General features: G+C 36.6%; 1 protein-coding gene across 4 annotated transcripts in view; it reads left to right on the top strand.

Annotated features, from left to right (window-relative positions):
• pitpnm3 (PITPNM family member 3) overlaps window positions 1-23,756 on the top strand; it is a 111,018-nt gene that overhangs the window by 28,915 nt on the left and 58,347 nt on the right. For 2 of the 4 annotated variants that reach the window (XM_051863104.1, XM_051863103.1), the window contains exon 3: window positions 10,329-10,433. The exons of the other annotated variants lie outside the window; for them this stretch is intronic. In XM_051863104.1, the coding sequence (XP_051719064.1) occupies window positions 10,329-10,433 (105 nt within the window). The remainder of the gene's footprint in view (window positions 1-10,328; window positions 10,434-23,756) is intronic. 4 annotated transcript variants of the gene reach the window in all.

Here is a 23,756-nt window from a genome sequence, read left to right as displayed (position 1 = left end):
CATATGTGCTTGTCAGCTCATAAGTGTCCCGCTCCTTGCGCCAGCGAGCCAGTCGAGGCCCATACAATAGCTCAAGATTTGCATCTTCAGCAAAATGCCATGATTAAACAAAATCATCTATCTAAATGGACTGGGCTTCACTTTGCCTTTGTCAGCATTACACCTCCATTATCTTTTTTCATAGGAAGAATTTACATTTAGCTGACTCTTATATCCAAAGCAACTTAATGTGCAGGGACAGCAACTTGAGGATATATTTTGTACTCAAGCAACCCATTGCAACCCATTTTATTTCCGTTTGTGACTTATTTCCATACTGGATGTTTAACAAAACAAATGTATGGCAGGTTGTTTTTCTGGAATAACATGCACTGTTGACTCGTACACAATATGTTGAGGAAGGTGTATTAGGCAAATAAATAGGTACAGATACAGGGAGTTTCCTGCTAGTTTATTGTACGATACTATGTTCTTTTCAAACCTGTGTCAGTCGAGTCCCAGCGCAGTCGCTAACATTTGGTCAGTGAAGAGAGGTGTGACTAAAACAGGTAATTCTCCATTAGAGGTGCGAACAAGATCACATCGTCTCTTGAGTCGCATCTCCAAATGAGTTACTTTGATTCTTTTTGGTGTTCAAAATGAAATTAGCTTCATGCGGCGCTATTGTTCATTCACATTGTCTGTATGAACTGTTGTGTCTTTCTCCCACATATAGTAAAAACTTACTAAAAGAATGGGTTGTAGGAGTGTATAATGTAATCGGTAACCTGCATGTTTCCACATCTATTTTTCATGAGACACATTTCTCATTGATTCTTAATGAGCCCCCCCGCTTTGTCACACAACACAGATCCTCAATTAAAAGTCCAGATGTTACAGCAGTATGGATTGGGGAACATGCCAGATAGCTCCCTAATCTGTTTTTGGCAGGTTTTTTGTTATATTTTGTTTAGACAAACTTGCATTCGTGTTATATACCCTGCTGTTCAAAAGTTTGGGGTCAGTATTTTAAGACATTTCAATCTTACAAAATATTTCTGTTTTAAAGCTGCAGTCCATAAGTTTTGCCTCTTTGTCGCCATCTCTGTTTGAAACCTGCAATTGCAGTTATTTGCGGAATTATCATCTTTACGTGGGTTGTGCATCGGCACGGCTCCTCAGCGCGGATAAATCTAATGTTTGCTGTCAGTCACCACATCGGTGTGGATACTGTACTTCGGAATCACAGATTGTAGTCTTGGAAGTATGACTAAAATAAGAATTTTCACCGGAGAACTTCATCTGAACAAGTAACATGTCTGCCACTTTTGTTCTGACCAGCTGAGGAAAAAAAGCATTACAATAAATAGCGCTGCCAATGGTGATTAAATCTAACGCTTAACTCATATCACATCAAACCGTGAAAATTATTATTGTTATACTTTGTTCTCAAATTAATGTTAACAACGTCAGCATTGTATGACTATGTGTATTTATTTAGTGTGCATTGGCGTTATCTGTAGATTTCAACTTCTGTCGCCACTCCGCAGTCCGAAGTCTTTTGCTTTTGACTACGGGTGAATCTACAGTTGTCACTGATGATTGTTATTTGGACCTTTCTGAATTACAATCCACCATCAAAATGATAAGTTTAATTATTCCAGCTGCTGTGAGAAAAGCTATAAATGATCCGTCACCAGCAGCATCCTCACATGCCATATAGCCTCCTGGCTGGGACTCCTTCATGTAAACAGACGTGACGTAATGACGCAAAGATGAACAGCTGCATGCTTGAATTTCCTGCGGAAAACCACCAGTACCACTCGTATTAGAAAACATTATTACAAGCTTACCATTGTGAATCGGGCTAAGGTAAGGAGATAGTTTTGAACACTGGCTGGTTATGTACTTGCTCAAAAATTGGTTTTGGATAATTTTAACCATAAAATTAAATTAAATAAATGTTGTTATTTTTCTATTCATCAAAAAATACGAAGCAGCACAACTGTTTCTGCCGCTTTTCCACCATCGGGCTGAACGGTTCTAAGAATGGTAAGGAACTGTTCCAGTTATATTTTCATTTGAGCTTGGTTCGGCGTGGCACGATTACAAACCGTTGTCGGCCCAGAATTGTCAGCACGGTTGGCTAACTAGAATGCGTGTAGTGTTACTATTGATAATAATAAAAAATGCTGGTCACTTTAGTTTAGGGTCCAATGCTCACTATTAACTAACTATTAACTATGACTTTTTCCTCAGTAAACTTCTAAATACTGCATATTAATAGGTAATTTGTTAAGTTTAGGTATTGGGTAGGATTAAGGGATGTAGAATAAGGCCATGCAGAATAAGGCATTAATATGTGCTTAAAAAGTACTAATAAACAGACAATATCCTAGCAATATGCATGCTATAACAGTTAGTTAATACTGAGAATTGAACCCTAAACTAAAGTGTTACCAAAGATTCTTAACCACAAAATCAGCATATCAGAATGATTTCTGAAGGACTTTGACACTGAAGACTGGAGTAATGATGCTGAAAATTCAGCTTTGATCACAGGAATAAATTATCTCTTAATATATTACATCTTTAATATATTAAAATAGAAAACTGTTTTTACTGTTTTTGTTGTTGTTGTTTTATCAACTAAATGCAGCATTGGTAGAAGAAATTACAAAAAAATAAAATAAAAAAAACCTTACTAACCCAAAAGTTTTGGACAGTCGTGTATATATGAGCTTGATTGATGTGAAAGGTTTTCTTTACAGTTTTTCTCAACTTAGAGAAGAGTTAGCATGAAGGAGCAGACCGCTTATAGAAAAAGGAAAGGGAAAAATCAAAATGCTCAATACGGAGGCTGTCAAAATAGAAGTTTCCATTAGCTTTACCGGTACTCTTGAATGATCATGGGAGAGTTTGTTTACTCTAGAACACTATGACATTATTGATCACAAAAAAAAAAACTGCCCGGGTACATTACCAAGATGACTGTTGACTGAAATGACTTGCCCTAAAGGGACTTTGACGAAATGTATTATACTGTCACGTTGCATTATAAGGAATATGCTGTGAGGATAACCGAGGCTGGAGGCACAGAGGGACCAACACTAAGTTGTTTACTAAGGACTATGACAGTGATTGACAAACTTTTCAGAGTATACAAAGCATTTCTTATATTTCTAAATTAATTTAAATTCTCACTTTGTGTATCAGAAAAGATTTAGATATAATTTAGGTATACAGTACTGTGCAAAAGTTATTAGAATATAACCAGGAAATTTTTATGCAGTATTAAAAAAAAAAACAGAAAAAAATCAGAAACAAAACAGCTTCTAAAGGCTAAAGTGGCGAGTATTTAGTGACCTCCACTTACACTCGAGCAATAGCAGGAACCCGGCTCTCTTAAACCTAAATGGAATGGAAAAACGACAAGAAAACTTTCAAAATATTATGAGAAGTTTCTCAGAGTTTCTTCTATGAGAAACTAGAAGAAGTCTAGGAGGTCACACTAAATACTGATTTTTGCTTAAAGGGTTAGTTCACCCAAAATAGAAAACAATGTCATTTATTACTCACACTCATGCCGTTCCACACCCGTAAGACCTTTGTTCATTCCTCTCTCAAGATCCATTAATGCACTAAAAACATATTTAAATCAGTTCATGTGAGTACAGTGGTTCAATATTAATATTATAAAGCGACGAGAATATTTTTGGTGCACCAAAAAAACAAAATAACGACTTATTTAGTGATGGCCGATTTCAAAACACTGCTTCAGGAAGCTTCGGAGCATTATGAATCAGCGTGTCGAATCATGATTCGGATCGCGTGTCAAACCAGCAAACTGCTGAAATCACGTGACTTTGGCGCTCCGAACCGCTGATTCGACAGGCTGATTCATAACGCTCCGAATCTTCCTGAAGCAGTGTTTTGAAATCGGCCATCACTATATAAGTCGTTATTTTGTTTTTTTTGGCGCACCAAAAATATTCTCGTCGCTTTATAATATTAATATTGAGCCACTGTACTCACATGAACTGATTTAAATATGTTTTTAGTACATTAATGGATCTTGAGAGAGGAAATGTCATTGCTCCATATGTAGGCCTCACGGAGCCATCGGATTTCAACAAAAATATCTCAATTTGCGTTCCAAAGATTAACGAAGGTCTTATGGGTGTGAAACGGCATGAAGGTGAGTAATTAATGACAGAATTTTCATTTTTGGGTGAACTAACCCTTTAAAGAAGCCTTTTTTTTTCTTTTTTTATACATATTTCCTGTATTTTCTGTTTGTATCTTAATAAAGAGACAGAAAAATAAATATGGATGGTCATTAAAACATTTATAAAACAACAAAGCTGGTGGCGGCCTAAGACTTTTGCACAGTACTGTAAATATAAAGGATTATTTTTCTTTACTTTCTCTTAGTGTGATGGATGGGTCCATTTTTATTCAATTTTGAAGTACACTTTAAAAGTTACACTTTAGGGTCAGTAAGTTTTTTTTTTTTTTTTTCCAAGAGACTATTGCTTTTATTCTGCAAGGACACATTAAATTGATCAAAAGTGACAGTAAAGATTTTTTACAGTGTTACAGTACAAAAGATTTCGATTTCTTGTTTTTATATATCAAAGAAACCTTAAAAAATAACATTGTATCAACACTCTCAAAGCATTAAGCAGCAACATGGATAATAATAATAAATGTTTCTTGAGCACCAAATCAGCATATTAGAATAATTTCTGAAGGATCATGTGACTGAAGACTGGAGTAATAATGCTGAAAATTCAGCTAATTGCCATCAAAGGAATAAATTACATTTTAAAATAGATTAAAATAGAAAACAGTTATTTTAAATTGTAATAATATTTAAGTAGTAGTGAATTGGTAGTTTGAATGGTAGAATGGTAGTGAAGTTGGACCAATGCGAATCCACTCTGTGCGGGGCCATCCAAAGCAATTAACATGAAAATTAGCATGCAGTTTTATAGTTTTATAGTGCTTCTTTAATGCTGAGATTGTTTCTACTCTTAGTAAATGTAGTTTTCTAAAGAAATAAACTTGTCGGTTTCATGATTCAAAGCATTGCAGATAATTGTCTCCACTGAGTGTCATTTTCAGACATGTTTTGACCTCTTTCAGAAATGACAAAAGAAATGTTGTGCACACTTAAATGTTGTTTTCTTGTGGCTGAGTGTTTGTTTTGCAATCTTTTTTTTTTTTGTCAGAAGAGACACAGTCAAGTGTTTTGGCTCAGATTTAGAGTGGGAACTTAATGGCTTTTTGTGTGAGTGACACCTCAAAGGTGTTTTTGTGAAATCACAGAGGTTGTGTGTCTCTATGGGTCTGTGTGGATACTCTCTGTGACTGGCTGTTGTTGACTCCTCTTCACTGACCTGTGAGATTGACCCCTGTCAGTCAGTGTGTGCTACAGATGATCGGAGCGGCGAGCGGCAGGGAAATTGAGGCTCATCACTGTTCCAGCTTTGTCAGCCCGCCTTCACCTCCATGACACATGAGCCCCTTTCACGCGTATCAGACTCTCACTTGCCCTATCCATGCCTCTCATATCCGCTGGGTTGATCTCATTCAAGTCGCATCATGGAGTGCCTCTCTAGATGATGCAGGAATGTTATAGTGTTTATAGAAACGTTTTGTTCAGTGGGACAAATAAAATATCATCATCATTGTCAAGAATTGCAAAATTGCTGCAATTTCAAATACAATTACATTGATTTCATGCATGGATACTTGCATGGATAATAAAGGTTAAGCTCAAATGTGCTGCGTAACACACAAGAACAAACCTCATTGGTTACGCAGCATGTTTGAGCTTGCGTGTTCTCGTGGATCATTCAGGTTCGGTTGAGCTTCTGTTTATGTTCGCTGATCAAGGTTTATATGTAAGTAAAAGCCTAAAACTGTGTTCGTTAAGTGATGTCATGGGATCTTTAAGAGTAAGGCCCTTGGTTATAAATGAGGGCGTTTAGGATAATTTTTAACTGACATGTTGGCAAATGTCTAAGGAGGTTAATTCAGGTCTGTTACTGGAGCGCGTGCATTTGAGTAATGAGATTTGTCAGAGTGTGCCTAAACAGAACCCATTTGTACAACCTGAAATAAGATCGGACCCTTATTTAAAACGGTGTAAATTTTAGCTGGAGACAGATTGCTGTATGTATTCGCAGTCTTTCATTGTGACTCTTAATGCTAATTGATTAGCATTACCTACCTATGCTTTGCTGCTTGAGCTGAAGTGTTTTTCTGTTACATTGATTGTCCTCTGCAGTCTGGTAGCCCTGGGCCCTTCGCACACAAGATTCATCTGCACTGACAAATCAACTAAGAAATAGGCTATATATAACTTCTATCAGATTAAAAGGCATCTCTTAAATCTTGTTGCCTTAGATTTTGATCTAGACCCTGTTTACTTGAAAATAGCATCTTAGCATCGGGACTTAGTTGCATGATTTGCAATAACAGATTATTATTAAAGACTGTCACAGCAAAATCCATTTCTTCTTAGTGTTTGTGATGAAGTTTTAAATCCCAGAGTTTCAACTCTGTGTTAAGAAGGTCAAGACGTGTGATTTTCATAACCAAATATGGGCCTTCATTTGGAAGATTTTCCATGAAAAGCCTTTTTTCCCGAAACTGTGTCAGAGAGACAACGCAGTCTTATGTTCTTTGCCTCCACTCAGCCACAGGCATCTACGGTCATATTCTGCTCATGGAAAAAATATTAGTCAAACAAAATAAGTGCAAAATGACGTCTGTGCAGTGTGCACACAGTAAATGCTGCTGATTTTCCTACTTTTGACTTTTAACGATGATGACTTTAGTTTTACATCTTTTTCCATACAGTGAAAGTGAATTGGGTTTGAGGCTCTCATTTTGCCTAACATCTTCTGTTATGTTCCACTGAAGAAGGAAAGTCGTATGGGTTGGGTGTGAGATGGCATGGTCTTGCTTTGACAATTAGACATAACTCTAGCTTAAAAGGCATAGAGAAAATGAAAATATGTTCCTGGTAAGCTTGTGTTGCAAATTTGGTTCACATACTGAAGGTATTCTTTCAGCCCACATGGTCATTACCTTTGACTCTAATCTCTGTCTGTATGCCCTCTCTATTTAAGAGTAAAGATGAGTTGAAGAATGTTAATGGATAAACTCTGTGCCTCCATGAACTCATTATTTGGAGGCCTTTCTAGGATTCTATAAATTATTTCAGATTCCTTTTATTATTTTTTTTTTAAATCTCTTTTAATAAACTTGTTTCTCCACCTTGTTGTTTGTCTTTCTTCTTTTACTTCAATCAATAACTATTTCATGCTCTTTATTGTGAAAGTATTTTGAGTTTCTCACTCAGGGAAGATAAAAAAGGAAAAATGCTAAGCCATTGTTCAGGGAATTTTTCATACACTGATGGGTCGGGATGTTTGATTAGTAAGGTCAGCTAATGTGGATTTTTTTTTCAAATGTTTTGGTTTTATTTCTTTCTTTAGAATGTGCTTTAAAGGGAGTGAATCAAAAAACTATAAATGATTTAGGACAAATATGATTAACTAAAATAATTTTTAAAAATCTAAACATTTAGTGAAAAACATTTAGTGGGGAAAAAATAAAAGTGAATGTAAGTATAGTGCTAAATATGGTAAAAAATGTTAATAAAAAACAAATTACTATTTGTATTCTTATAAAAATACATTCAAGAAAAACAATTTGTTGAAAAATACTATAAAATGAAAAGACGTTCATTTAAAATGTAATGTGTGGCTTTTTAATGAGGCAACAAGATACGATAGATATGACAAAACAAGGTTATTAAAAATCTTTCAGTGCGCAAAACTATCATAATATGAAAGGCTCCTATACAGAGCAGCATACATCGCTTTTGCTCATCCCGGGTACAGAATGATATGCTTAAAGCAATATCACATCGAAAAGCATTGAAAAGTTCAGGGCACAAAGAGAAGGGTTATTGTGCACACAACTCCTAGTGTATCACTGGGTATCTAAGTTTATTGAGCCTTATTTCTTCACAGTTTTAAAGGGGTGGTTGATTATGATTTCACTTTTTTAACTTTAGTGTGTAATGTTGCTGTTTGAGCATAAACAACATCTGCAGAGTTACAACGCTCAAAGATATTTTCATTTTTTAAGTGAAAGGACTACTTTAAAGAAATCGCTTTTTAAGGACTACAACAGACGGCTGGTAGGGACTACAACGAGCTACTTCCTGGGTTGGTGACATCACTAACCCTAAAATTTACATAAACCCTGCCCCCGAGAACACACAACAAACGGGGTGAGGCCATGTTATTGCAAAAGAGTATGTAACACAAATGCAATAGCATGTCATAAAAGCAAGATGACAACATAAGTTATAACCATAATTAAACTAAACTATACCTGTTCTATCTTCATGCAGCATATATTCTCTGGCTCTGTAAGATTTTACAACAGTTCCCACACAACCGATTTATATTATCATGACAGAATATGCTAATCAATGACTTTTAGATAGTTAACTCGACATCAGCTACATAAATTCACCAACTAACCATTCAGAAACGTCCTGTTGCTTTCTACATGTTGTCACTTCTTCTTGAGTCTCTCCATCATTGTCCGACTCCGCTTTGAACATAAAAGGCTTAACAGTTTCTGACATTTTCAGTGAGTCTGCATGAGGTAATTGGAGATGCTAACAGGTGAATCTCCGCCCTCTTCTTGGGAGCAGCAGCTCATTTGCATTTAAAGGGACACGCACAAAAAAACTGAGCGTTTTTGCTCAACCCTCAAAAAGTGACAAATTTAACATGCTATAAAAAATTATCTGTGGGGTATTTTGAGCTAAAACTTCACATACACACTCTGGGGACATCAGAGACTTATTTTACATCTTGTAAAAATTGCGTTATATGACCCCTTTAATTCCAGTCACTGTGCGTGTGATGCCACAATTCATGGTCCTCTCTACTCCAGTGTTGTGATCTACTGTAACAGACACCCAGGGTAGCGAATATCGCATCCTTTAGAAACAGCAGTAAACTCCAGCAAGATAAAGCCATTTTATGCAAATCCACATACCTTTGTCTACAGATCAAGTATAATAATGGGAACTTTGAATCATCTTGGAGATAGTTTTACTTAATTGCTTACTCATGACACATAGCAACACAGCTAAAAGTATTCCTAATGTGGTGGACCTTATATTGAAAGTAGCCTACTTTTTCCTGTCGACACATGCCTTCACAAGCAACCGTAAGTGCTCTATTTGTGATGTGTGTTGTGGGAGGTGCAACACACGAAAGGGGCGTTTACAAGGTCGTTTCGTTTTGCACATTCCTAACTTCCATAGGAACTAAAATACAGTCTAATTCAATATAGATTACATGAGTGTTTTTTCACAATGATGCGGATTACACTGAATACTTTAAAATGAAAACTTCTGCCAAGCTCATTCACTCAGAGCATGTTCCCCCATTTTTACATTGTTCGTTTTCTCTCTTTTTCTCCTTTTAACTCCCACTTTTTGCTGTCATCCTTTCGCAGTAAGCCTCACTGGCAGACCCTTGTGCGTTAGCACTTTGTTCGTTTTATTTACTGAAATAGGTGGTTGTCTTTCCTTTAGGAGCCGGGCTGCTGTCGTTGCTCTTCTTTGTGCTAAGCACATTTCACACTTCAGAAGATCTATGTTCTTCCTGCTCTCTCTAAGCGGCGTTCCATTCGACACGACTCAGTAACTGCCAGTATTTGGATTATGATTTAAAACCCTTCGTCTCTCAACTCTGAGCTTCCCTCGCATTGTTTCTGTGAGCATGCACGTGTTTGTTTGTCTGCCCTTGTTTGAGCCAAGTCAAAAAAACGGTTCAAGTGACAGTCTAGAAAATAGCATGCGACAAACAGCGACCGATCGGCTCAGGAGGGTGATGCAGATGAGCAGGCCTGACGGAGCCCTGTCACAACCTCTCTTCCATACTGAAATATCGGCCCAGCAAAATCCAACACGGCACTGGGCTTGCAGCTCACTGTCACATGCTGTGAACGTGCGCAGCCGAGTCCTCCATCAAGCACTCGGGCTGTCTCACAAGGACCAGCGGAGTGGCTGATCGCTCTCTGCTCATTAGTCGGACATCACTTTATGGGTTGAGCTGTATTTGAAGATAATTCGATGAATCCTAATAGTCTTTGATGTACTGCTGCATTCCATGTGATTTTTCTGAGCTGAAATGAGCATAACATTATCTTTATTATCCTGATGATGAGCTACATGATTGATTGTCTCATCCTGATCATATACCGCTCTCATTGAGTGTGTTTTTGTGTGTGATGTCTTTCAGAGGTGCTGGAGGGGAAGACGGCCATGCTTTTGGGGATGAGTCAGTGGAACTCTAATGATCTGGTTGAACAGATAGAAACCCTGGGCCACATTGACCAGACGCAGGGTAAGAGCTCAAATGGAAATGTTATGCTTCCAGTCAGCAATCGCACGTATGGGACAGTATTTGAAATACTACTAATGTTTTGATATAGTAAAAAGTCAAAACATTTACATGCACAAATGAGTGCACGTGTACTTGAGACTGATGGCGTGGGTCTAATATGAGTTTTGTTCTGGATAAAGAAATTTGCAGTGTTGCGTTGTTTGTACATTATATGTTTGTTGATCATATGCATGTGTTTTTGTGCTTTAAACTGAAACATTTCAATTTCTTTGATGGATTTATGTGCATTATTGTTGCACATTGTGCTTATTTTAATATATTGCACACGGATAACTGTCACATGTATGTTCTGTTTTGGTTTTATTATAGTTCCTGTTTCCTTTGTTCTCATTTTCTCACCACTGGTTTGTTTCTGTGGTTGTTAATTAGTTCCCCACACCTGTTCTGTTTCTACCTTGATTATGCAGTTTGTATAGAGGGTATGCACGTGAAACACACAAACACATCTAAAACGGAAAAGAGTTTTGCGATTGACTACAAATAGATTTGACAAGAAATCTGAGTTATATTTTTACAGTCTGCCGAAAGCTACAGAAAAGCAAAGCAAATGGATCTCTGCAATTCACAGAAACAACTGGACTCCTGGTAGCGAAACGTGGCCATTTTGTGTCAATATGTTGAATTTTGAGGTAAAATCATACCCTATATATTGTATTGTTATATATTGTATTGATAACTCATCAATTAAATATTTACCATCTTATATTCTGCATAATTGGATGTTTTTAAATAAACGCTGATAAAAACTATACAAGCTTTAGGCCTGGATGACATGACGATATAAATAACTTTGCTATAAGTGATCACCTGGATTTAGACCTACCTATATTGTATTTATATAAAGAATTCACAGGCAAATTTGCTTTATGTATTTCATCGGCTTTGAAATCAGGCACATATATATGTCAGGAAACACGATTCTTGGCTGCATGTCAGTATCCATGTATCGCTGGATCTTTGGTAAGTGTAAGGAACACTACATCGAGTCCGGCCTTTAGTTTAAGATGATAATCATTTGTTTTACTCGCGTTTTCACAGTTCCTCCTATTAAATTCAGTCATGCATTTAATGCAGGCTCTTTTTCCACTCTTGTTCCAATGGGAAAGTGACGTCAATGCATACCCTCAATATAAGCCCTGAGTTCTGCTTAGTTTTTTGTCCTTTATTGTTTGTTAAACATGGTTGTTTAGTATCTCCTGATACTATCTCTCTTGCATGTTCCTGTCAGATATATTATTAAAGACTGTTTTGTTTATCTATCCAAATCATCGTGCGCTCATTACAACACCATAGTGTGACAGTAACGTTGTCTGGCTAACACAGATGAAATTGCTGGAGTAACTTGTAATAGAAGCAGATTTTCTAAATAATTGTCATTTAAATAAGCCCTGTTAATGACCTTTAAAATCCCAGGATCGGTTTTACTCTTTGTCTTACTCTATTTTTAGTGGGATCGTGACAACCCACTCCACTCCACTTCGGGTCGCGTTGTTAATTCTTTTAATTAGTATTTTAATAATATTGAACGTGATGCAATAAAAACGCAGTCTACTGTAAACAGATGTCTTTCTATTGAGGTGTCCTTGCGGGCTGCATGCAAGAAAAACAACTTGACTAGTGTAGTCCAATTCATGAATAAATGACTCTTAAAGGGTTAGTTCACCCAAAAATGAAAATTCTGTCATTAATTACTCACCCTCATGTCGTTCCACACCCGTAAGACCTTCGTTCATCATCAGAACACAAATTAAGATATTTTTGATAAAATCCGTTGGTTCAGTGAGGCCTCCATTGCCAGCAAGATAATTAACACTTTCAAATGCCCAGAAAGCTACTAAAGACATATTTAAAACAGTTCATGTGACTACAGTGGTTCAACCTTAATGTTATGAAGCAACGAGAATACTTTTTGTGCGCCATAAAAACAAAATAACGACTTTATGACAATATCTAGTGTTGGGCGATTTCAAAACACTGCTTCATGAAGCTTCGTAGCTTTACGAATCTTTTGTTTCGAATCAGTGGTTTGGAGCGTGTATCAAACTGCCAAATTCACACCCCCCAGTGGTGAACCATTGAAATTTCGAAACACTTATGACGTAACAAAGCCTCGTTTACTGAAATCACGTGACTTTCACGCTCCGAACCACTGATTCGAAACAAAAGATTCGTAAAGCTTCGAAGCTTCGTGAAGCAGTGTTTTGAAATCACCCGTCACTTAAAAAAAAAAAACATTTTTTATTTTTAACATATATAAAAATATGTACCTTGCTAAAAGTATCTGTATAGCGTATTTGTGGTGGGGCCAGTGAAAATGTTAGCAGGGCAAATAAACATCTGAATAATACCTAAAACAATTTTTAACTTGACACACTTGAAAATATATTGTTCATGGTGTGGGACACAGAAAAATATACAGTGAAACATGATGCATTGACCAAAGACAAAGTCTGACACATTTGAACATAGACCAGCGACCCATCAACCTCACCCAGAGTCCTCGAGCAGTCAAAATGACCCAAATGCACATCCACATCACTAGCTCATATCCTCGAAAACAAAGGAGACTGTAATCTAAAATGGCATTTTATAACACATCTCATTATGTTTTACATTAACCACCCATGTCATAAAAATTGTTCAACAGCTGCTTGCCAAACAAATCTGTAATTTTTCATTTCACCATGAAAACAGAGGAAACAGACGTCAGGCTTCATTAAGCAGCATCATGTCTCAGCTGTCTCCATTGATTTTTCTGACTCTTTGTTCTTATCTGGTCTATTCTTATAATGATAAGAGTTAGCTAGCATGAGTCATTAATGAAGTAAACATCGGGATTCTTCGCTTTCTCAGAATTCTCTTTTTGAAGTTGCTTTCAGGCTTCATTTTTCATAATGTAGCCATGTTTATTAATATCTCATGTTCTTTGTGTAAAGGTCCATACATATGTGTAACTTAAAGAGGCTCTTAGCTTCACGCTAATACTGCTGAGATGTATTCAGCTCAGTGTTTCTCTTGTGTTATATTTAGTTTCTGAAAGCTCTGCTAGCATTTATCATTGTTCAGTGTAACATAATAGGAGGATAGTGTACATTTCTGCTGGGATTGCTCGTGAAGTAGCTGATACGTCTAAACTGAATTTATGTACAAAATATTTCTCTCTACTGTGATTTACTGCCTGTGGCATATGCAATTACACAGCAATTACATATCGATTTACTTGTCCATGTTGAGTGATACCAGTGATGTAAAGCCACCGTATAAAAACCCCTCACACACAGCCAGATTTCCATAAAAACATGACTTTCCCATATATTATTGAGTTCTCTAAACTGTTTGTTGTCCTGTATTCCACATATTTTTGGTACTGGTTAATGAAAATGCCGTTTTACCTCAGACTGTGCATCAAGATAATTCACCCTTCTTCGCCTCAATTATTCAAGTGACCTTTTCTCACAATTTTGTTTGCCTCCTGTGTGAAATATGATTGGTCTATTGGACGGCACTCAGGGGGATGGAGACTTAAGCTGATGCAGCAGAGCGATAAATGAACTAAGTGAGAGGCAGGCGTTGACCCAGCCAAGCCCCTATCATCATAGCTTTCAAGTGTCTTTTACCAGAATGCTTGTTCCTGCAAGATGAAAGTGATGTTAGCTTTAGGCGGTCCCTTTAGTGAAATTGCTCATCATGCGTAAATGCTTTTCTCAAGACCAGTGCTGTGATTAATACTATGACTCAGTCCAAAAGAAATGCACTCATTATGCCGAAAAATTGAATATTAATTTTGCATGCAGGTTCATACCTGCAGGAAATCAATTGTTAATACTGAATCTGTTGAATATTGCTTTATTTGAATGTGTTTTTTAAAGGGATAGTTCACCCATAAAATGAAAATTATCCCATGATTTACTCACACTCTAGCCATCCTAGGTGTATATGACTATCTTCTTTCAGACGAACACAATCGGAGATATATTTAAAAATATCCTTAGTCTTCCAAGGTTTATAATGGTTGTGAATGGGGGGCCGTGTTTTGAAGACAAAAATAATGCATCCATCCATAAAAAAAAATAAATCCATATGACTCCAGGAGGAGTCTTCTGAAGCGAAGCATTTTTGTAAGAAAAATATCCATAATTTGAATTTATAAATTCAAATAACTAGCTTCCGGCGGACGACCGTACGCAGAATGCACAAGTTGATTTGCGGCGGAAGAGTATCCTATGACCTGGCGCACAACGTAATGAAGAACGCTGAGGCACAGAGGATAGAGCAAAACAAATCACCGGTCATGGATTATAATTCTAAAATGATAATTTTAAAAAGAGAAATGTCGGAGCATTTCAATATAAGAGGAGCTTAAATTTGTTGCACAGCCCTATTTGTTTGAACCACGGAAGGCGCCTAACTTTCAATACTCCTACATCCTGCGTCATACATCGCGTCAGCGGATTACGCATTTGGCGCAAGTCAACTTGTGCATTCTGCATACGGTCGTCCGCCAGAAGCTAGTAATTTGAATTTATGAAGTTGTAAATATGGATATTTTTCTTACAAAAATGCATTGCTTCACTTCAAAAGGCCTTTATTAACCCCCTGGAGTTAATGGACGGATGCATTATTTTGACTTCAAAACGCCGCCCCCGATTCACAACCATTATAAACCTTGGAGGACTAAGGATATTTTTAAATATATCTCAGATTGTGTTTGTCTGAAAGAAGATAGTCATATACACCTAGGATGGCTTGAGGGTGAGTAAATCATGGGATCATTTTCATTTTTGGGTGAACTATCCGTTTAATTCCTGTATAATATGAATTTGAAGATTTTGTTGACCTTAGTATCAAATGCATATTAAAGCTGGGTGAAATTTTGAATATTCACTATATTTTTTCACTGTTTTGTTGGCAGTACAAATTTAAGCAACATTGTAATTATTTTTTTATGTGTTTTAATTTCTGAAAGATCATGTCATTAGACTAGTTTTGCAGCTTGTTCTTGTTTTGTAACTTGAGTAAAACTTTAGTAAAAATGAATGTGTGAGGGGAATAGTAAAAATATATTTTTGAAAAATTGTACAAATATATTTAGTGATAGAAAGCTGAATTTTATTTATTTATTTATTCTTTTGGCTACAATGACTCTTTGATTGAATCTGGTTCACTTTTAATTAATTTCACATACAAATATATTTAGTAATTTAATATAACATATTTACATCAAATTCATAATTCCTTATAATATATAAATCTTTCTGATTTGGTGGTCAAAAAACATTTCTTATCATCACAGTTTTAAAATGTTAATGCTGCTTAACATTTTTGTGGAAACTGATCATTTTTTCACAATTTTTTTGATGAGGAAAGTTCAAAAGAACAGTATTTATTTGAATTGATTAAAATCTTTTGTAACATTAATCTATTTACTGTCATTTAGATTAATTTAATTCATTCTTGCTGAATAAAAGTATTAATTTCTATAAAACAAATCATATTCACTGCAACTTTTTAATGGTAGTCTATATATATATATATATATATATATATATATAGCTATAGATAAATAGATTGATTCATCAGAGAAATGAAAAATATTGACATTATTTAACTAAAACCTAAAACCTTTTGAAGTTCTTTTTCAAGTGGGAATTTTCTGCTTCTAAACTTAGCATTAATTATATTGAATCCCAGTTATTTCCCCATAGTCCATTACGCTTGAGACATTTTATTGACAGGATTAAGTGTTGGAGGTACACTGAAGACTGTGGGCACTCAAGGTTTCAGATTAATTAGTCTGTCAAATAGAGGGGCTTTCTACCTGGTGTGCTAAAGACTGATGTTAATTAGAAAACAGTGCTGAATCTACTTTCAGATGCAGCTAGCGGGTGGTCCTCCCGACCAGATTCCAGCCAGCTTGATTTCAGCGATGCCGTCTGGATGCTGTCTGAGCCTGTCATGGAGTAAAATAGTGTGTTTCTTGATTGATCCGCGTACAGTACTGAAACACTCGAGTGACAGCAGTAGGTTCCTGCCCGATATTGACATCCTGTAGCGTCCATCCTTCAAATATTACAATTACCTGTCAAAACATTTGACATTTGGCTAACGTTTCTACGTAGGCAACATTTTTAGGCATCATATATGCTCCATTTGTGAAAACTGTCACATTCTGAGACAGCATTATATACTTCACAAAGAAAACAATTCCAGAATGCATTGCAACGAGCACAGTGCAAAGGGAATGAGAAATATTGATTATAAGTAAACTTGTATTTAATTCATGTATACCTTATTTTAATTTATGTAATTAAAATTGGATTATTAATTAAATTATAGTTTACTATTATTATTTATTTTATTATTTTAGTCTATAAGTATTTGTGCTATGCATATTTTATGCTTTTTAGCATGCTTAGCAACATCCTAATGACAAATTTGGTTGAAATCAATTGTGTCGTGTCTCCCGTTTGGAGCGCAATTTGTTTGGCGTGCAAAGTCATTGTCTGAGTACTAGAGCAATCCATATCTTTGACTAGAATGACATTTCTTTTAAATATTCTTTGTCTGCATTAAAGATGAGCTAGAGCTATCCTTTGTATCAAGTCCATTGATGTCAAATCTAGAAAAATCAGTGATACTGCTGGTTAGATAAGCCAGAGACATGCTTTTAATTTTCTTTCTTAGAAGCACCTGTAGTTTTTATTCTTTGTTTTTGAATACCATCTGGCTTTTCATCAGTCAAACAAGCTCTTTATTTCCTGCTGTACTTGACTGGCTACTAAACTCATAGAGGTTGAGGGGTTGCTTTTATTCTATCTGCTTCCCTTGATGTGAAAGCAGTAGGTACTTTTTAAAATCTGACATATGCATTATCCATGCTACCATTTCTACGTTTCATAGCAAGATGATAATGATTCTATAAATCAATTTAATGGGGCTCATTAGGACTTTTAAAGCAGACACTCCAGTTAATTGCAGTTCCTCGCAGGTAGAAATCTCATCAATCTCTGATCTAGAGGATCTGGGATACCTTCCCTAAGGGCTACCTGATTGACGATTTAATTGACGACCTGATTATTCAAGGAATCACATGCGTGACTGATAGCTGGAGCCACACCAGACAGTTTAGGGATTTGGAGACTTTTGTGACACTCTCTCTTCCATCTATAAACTTGCGTCTTGGGAACCAGGTACGTCCTCATGCTGCAGCTCTGGGTTGAGATTTTGTTTTTGCTCATTTACTATTTCAAGTAATTACTTTTTAGTCAGTGGCATTGCCTAATCATCTTGATTACATTTATATTAGCTGGGTGAGGGCGTTGTGAGGGCAGTGATTGTTTATGTGAGCACAGATGGAAGTTGGCGCAGAATCCCTGTCTAGCCGAGGAGTAAGGGTGCCCGTTGGCAGAGCTTGGATGAAGAGACCGTTAAAACAGCCTGATGATGCCTCAAAGAGAATCACTAGACAGAAGCCAGCCACCTCCTCTCTCTGCCTCTCCAAATTTTCCCCTATACCTCCCTTTTCTGTTCACTGATTGAATCCAATCATTGTACAAACGATGGACTCCAGTAGGTTAGTACTGGAGATTTAAAGCTTGACTTCTGTTCTGAAATCTTTTCTTAATTCATGCACTTTTCCCATGATTATCAATCAGTCTACACACATTTATGCTGCCTCTAATTTGCAGCTAAGATGTGCCCACTACAGTGGCTTTCAACCAGGGGCCGGGACCTCAGCAAGCTTCCATCTAAAATGACTTAAAATAAGACAAAACAGCAATGAATATATTTTACTGGGTAGAAATTGTGAGTAAAATATATTTCTTTAAAAAATTTTATCTTTAACCCTTATCCAGTCAATTCAAAAATGAAAAACTGGGGCCTTCAAATATTCAAAAAAGGTTGCAAACCACTGGCCTATTATGCAGCATAAAAACAATGATATATATCAGGGTGGCTAACCTTGGTCCTGTAGAGCCACAGTCCTGCAGAGTTCAGCTTCAACCCTAATCAAACACACCTGAACAAGCTAAGAAAGGTTGCTAGAAAGCTACTGGCAGGTTAATTTTTTTTTCAGGGTTGGAGCTAAACTCTGCAGGACTGAAGCTCTCCAGGACTGGAGTTCGCCACTCCTGTTATATAGGAAAATTAAGCGAAAAGTTGGCTCTTGAACCTCTCTTTTCTCAATATCCGATTAGTGTCAGAGATCGCTGCTGATGTGATGTGGGCATGACGCAACAAAGTTGAGGAAAGTTTGTCCATGCGAATGAGCAATGATGTAATATATAGTTTTTAAGTTTTAGTTTATTAATTTTAGTGTTGTATTATACTATATATCATTCTATTGCCTTTTTATATGTGACCCGTGCTGGCAAAATGAGTTGCAATGAGCAAATTGTCAAAAATGAGTTCATGTTATTTTCACATTCTCTATTAAAAACCTTAATGATGTATGATTTGTTGGAATCCGACAAAAAATGGCTGAGTTTGAAGTTGATAGAGTCGGCAAGGTCAATTTGGAGAAAAATCAAGTTTAAGTTTTCTGAAGGTTCCAAAACAGAATCACCTAGCAAGCATACCTTAAAATCCCTGGTAATAACACCAATTTTGCAACACACCAAGTCAAAACTAAATATTTATAGGAAAATATATACAACTTGTTTTTCTATGATACCACAATTGTTTGATTAACATTAATGAAACAGACAGCCTGATATATTAAGATCTACTGTAACGCACGGATCTAGTAATGTTACACATCAGATGTTTTTCCCCAACAGTTAACCAAACGTTCACTTAAGACATAACAGATCATGTTTGCGTGAATACTCGCCAAGACAGATATTTTGAAATACTGTAATTCTGTGTATGTGTGTATATCGGGATCGCACGCTGTGGATCTGTCAGTCAGCGTGAGTGAGATCATTTTGTTTACATCAGTAAGAGTTTGAAAATCATATTTTATTGGTTCAGACTCATACCATAGAGAATTCGCTATGAATATTCCCAAAGTTGGAATGCTGCGCTTTAAAACAGTATCAAACTTGTGCTGAGGGGAAGCGAGAGTCATCAAGAAGTGAGCAGAGAAAAATGACATTTTTTCATGGACAAAGGAAAGGTATTCCTCTCAGAAAATGTACAAATAAAGATACTTTTAGATGTTTAATTGCTATTTGGAGCATTGGGGTCGCTAGATGAGGGCTTAATGAACTAATTTTTGTGAACATCTCAAATAAAACCAAAATTGACATTTTTTCACTTTTTTTGTCCGTAGCTCAAGATTAGCCTGTGCGCATTCTGACTCATTTTGCCAGCACGGGTCACATGTTATTGTGTTATATTCTTTTTTATTGCCCCTATCATCATGTATGCCTGTACTTCTTTTTTCTGCGCTGGAAGCTCCTGTCACAAAGACAGATTGATCAGTTGATTTATCTGCATTTTAATATGCCTCTGTTCATAGAGCTTTTTAGATGGATGCAGAGGATTTTTAGGTTGGCTAGAATCTGCGATCTCTGACCCAGTTTTTCCGCTGGCTTCCATGGCTGCAATACGCTGTGTTTTCTGGCAACTGGCAACCTGGGTGTCGAAATACTATTGGTTGAATTGGCAGCAGGCGGAATCACACAGACCAAAACAAAAACAGACATTCCAACCCGGAACGCACATTTCAAAGTAGAATAACTGGTTGTAGCATTGTTTTTCGCAGAAGAATGTGAACTTAGCATGTTTCCTAAATATCTGCAAACAAACAGTATTATGGTATTTTTATGCTTTAGTACAGTCAAAAAAAGAAATTACATACAGCACCTTTAACAATAATTATCCTGGAGTAAGATAGAGGATAATTTATTAGTAATTTAGACCAGTGCAATTTATTTACAGGCACTTTCCCTTCTAGAATGTGTATTATTTTATTTTATTTTATTTTATTATTTTTTTTATCAGAAAGAGAATGGATTGGTAAAATATTATTTAATATTATTAATTATTATAATTATAATTATATATGCAACCAGCAACAACAGTATAGCCACTAGGCAACCGACAAAACTAATTGAAAAAAATCTTGCTCTTGAGCTTATTGTTCTGAACTTTTTTGACTGTTGATTCGGCCAGCATCTCAGGGTCCACAGTGTTTGGCTGGCACTATAACAGAAATGTACCTTCTGTTCCTCTCTCCCTTAACATTTCACTCAAGATTTCAAATGTTAATCACCTAGTCGGTGACGTTGCAACAAAAGCAAACTCTGTTCAGTCCAGGTCCTGATTAGACCTCCATCTCTGGCTGAATAAATTTGAAAAGACAACTAATTAATGCAGAAAATAAAAGCCCTAGCCACTGTTGGCTGATCGAATCACACACGTTATCTGCTCAGCTTATCTGACAGGCTCATGTAGCTTCTGGTTCCTCACAGACATGGCCTCTCCATGCCTCACCACAGCCAGACACTCGAACATGCCTCATCTGTATTCTCTCCCACGTGAGCCTCTGCCAAGTCGTTTTTAAACATATGCCTCTTGTAGGCACAATCTCCCTCACACGCTAATTCCCATTTAATTACTTTTTCTTTCCTTTTCTTTTGTCCATTTAACCACAGAATGCCCCAAGCAGGGGAAACTGAAGACACACAAAGCTAGGAACAATAAGATGGCTCCGCAGAGAGAAAGAATGAGAGAAAAGGGAGGAAAAGAACCATGATAAGGTGATGACGGAGCGTACTGGCACAGGAGGAGGGTTGAGCTCACGATTGCTGTATTGACTCGCATTGTGTCTGCCAGCACTGAAGGACACTGATTCCAGAATGTGACAGATTCTGCTGTTTAGAAAATTATGTGTTCGTGGTCCAACATTAACACTTGCCAAGCGCTAAGTCCAAGTAAAAATTGTCTTTGGCAAGTACAACATTACATGGTTTAAAGTGAATAGAAAAATGATGTTATGTTAGTCATGCCTGCAATTCAAATCACCGTCTACTTAAGAAAATATGTCGCGGCTCAAGCGCCTTTGTCTTCAGTGCAAAATTTCCCATCATAAGTTTATATGTTTTGAATTTTACATTCAAAACAGTGACATTTTTTTAAAAAGTTGGGTTGCTTGCATCCCTACTGTCGTTCAGCATTCCTCTCGTAAAACAGTTAAATGTTTAGCTGCTACTTTCCATGCACTCTCTTTCAGAGATAAACCTAAAGCGTTGCTCTGGAATACTTGTCTTCTGTAAGACCAGCCTTCTTTGATTTGATTGGCCATCTTACTCATTTTGACATTGACGAGCGCTGCTGTTAGTCTATTGAGACAGAGCAACTTAAAACTTTTTGTCCTCCAAATAACAAACAAAGCTGCGCGTAACGAAGTGCAGCAGAGCAGCATCAAGAATATCAAATATTGAGGGACAATTTGGCCATTCTAATTTTGGGGGAAACTTTGGGGAGTCCCTCTAAATGTCTATGGTGGCTGTATATCTAACATATACTCTACATTTCATAAAAGATATGTATCATATCTTCTACATTTAAAATTTATAATAAACGACTACAGTGATCGTGACAACTATACACAGAGTGTAAGAAAACATCTTAGGCCTAACTTACCTAATGCAGAGAAAGCCGCCTCTTTTCCGAGTTGTGCCTCTGAAGCGTCAGAGTTAGAGGCAGAGTTAGAGGCTATTCTCCTTTAGTTGTGGGTTTATTTAAAAAAAAAAAAAAAAAAAAAAAAAACGATGAATAAATAACCATTAAGTTTAGTTAGCTTGCTATTTAGCACAAGCATAAACTATAGCGGGGACAGAACGAGAAGTGAGTCATCTCGCAATGATTCGCAAATTGGGACTTGGGAGAGAATGGGTTTCTTGGTTTTTTAGTATAGTATTTACAGTTTTTCATTATATTTGTTGTTGTTGTTGTTTGGGGGGTTAAAAACCTATTAATTAATTATTAGTAATTATTTTGTTTTAAAAATCTACAGTAACACTGCTTTTATTTTATTTTGTTTCATTTTAAGTAAAAAACCTACAGTACCATCTTTACACTGTACAGAATGTGGAATTTATTATTACATTAGGCTAACAAAATGAAAATACTGAACAAAATCATATTTTCATGTTTTTACTAGCTAAATACGATTTGCTAACTTAGAAATATCAAACACATTTTTTGTTATTGGGAGTATTAATTGGAGTATTTGGTATGACCAAAATCTTTAGTCATACCATGATTTAGTCTATTCTAGTTGACAGAATAGACTAAATCACACTGAGAATGTACCTCAGTACAAATGTTACAGCAGAATCTCTAGCGGCTAACACGTTTCTATCCTACAATGGAAGATGAATGCTGTTGATGCATCTAGCCTGAATAAATGGGCATGTTCAGCGATAACACTACACACCTGTTGTGATGTGTCCTCCCAGGTTGATGTTGATTTCTGTAGTGTGATGGTGGTGGACAGGTGTTAGACCTGGACTCGTCAGTTGTGCACCGAGGGTGCCCAGACTTGTCTACACACAGCATGTCAACGTACACACAGCAGAGACTACAGATGCTCCGCGGCAGTAACTTCAATCACATGCTCACATACACAGACTTGAATTTGGGTGGAATTCAGCTTATTATAGTGAATTTGTATGTGTGTGCATGTTTTTCCTTCATATTCTCTTATCTGAGAGGGTCAGTGCTGGGGTCAGATTGTTACATGTATTTCCACTGAACATATTGTTGTCCATAGCAAATTTGACGAAATGCTGGAATCTGTTATTTTTTGCATTCTGCATCTGGGATTCGGTACAGCCAGGTGTGTTCCCCATCAAGCAGATGGTCAGAAATGTCCGCTCTGCGCTTCCTGAAACCGCATTTTTCCCATGTGGCAGTGGCACCAAACTCATTGTGATGCATCTCACAGTAAGGCGACAGTCTGTAACTGTTTCACAAAACGTCAATCACACCATGCAGAAGCAATCCATTTAATACCATCAAGAACACCATACGTCGCTGATTTAGGGTGTTTTGAATGTTTTTCGAAGGCCCCTGTTATCCAACACAATATTCAAAGCAGGTGTAGGATTTTAACCAAAAATAGAATAAAAATAACATTAAAAAAAAAAAGTGTTGTGTTGCTGTAGGTTTTTAACTAAAAAAAAATAAAACAAAATCATAAAATAAAAGGCCTGTTACAGTATGTTTCTTAAATAAAATAAAAGCACTTTAATATTTTTGTCATGCTGGGTTACAGGAAGGCAAACACAGACGAAGAGAATAAATCCAAAA

This window comes from Ctenopharyngodon idella, chromosome 15 (genome assembly GCF_019924925.1).
Source record: "Ctenopharyngodon idella isolate HZGC_01 chromosome 15, HZGC01, whole genome shotgun sequence".
NCBI lineage: Eukaryota > Metazoa > Chordata > Actinopteri > Cypriniformes > Xenocyprididae > Ctenopharyngodon > Ctenopharyngodon idella.
Note: the sequence above shows the minus strand (reverse complement) of the source record. Positions and strands in the feature narration are given on the sequence as shown.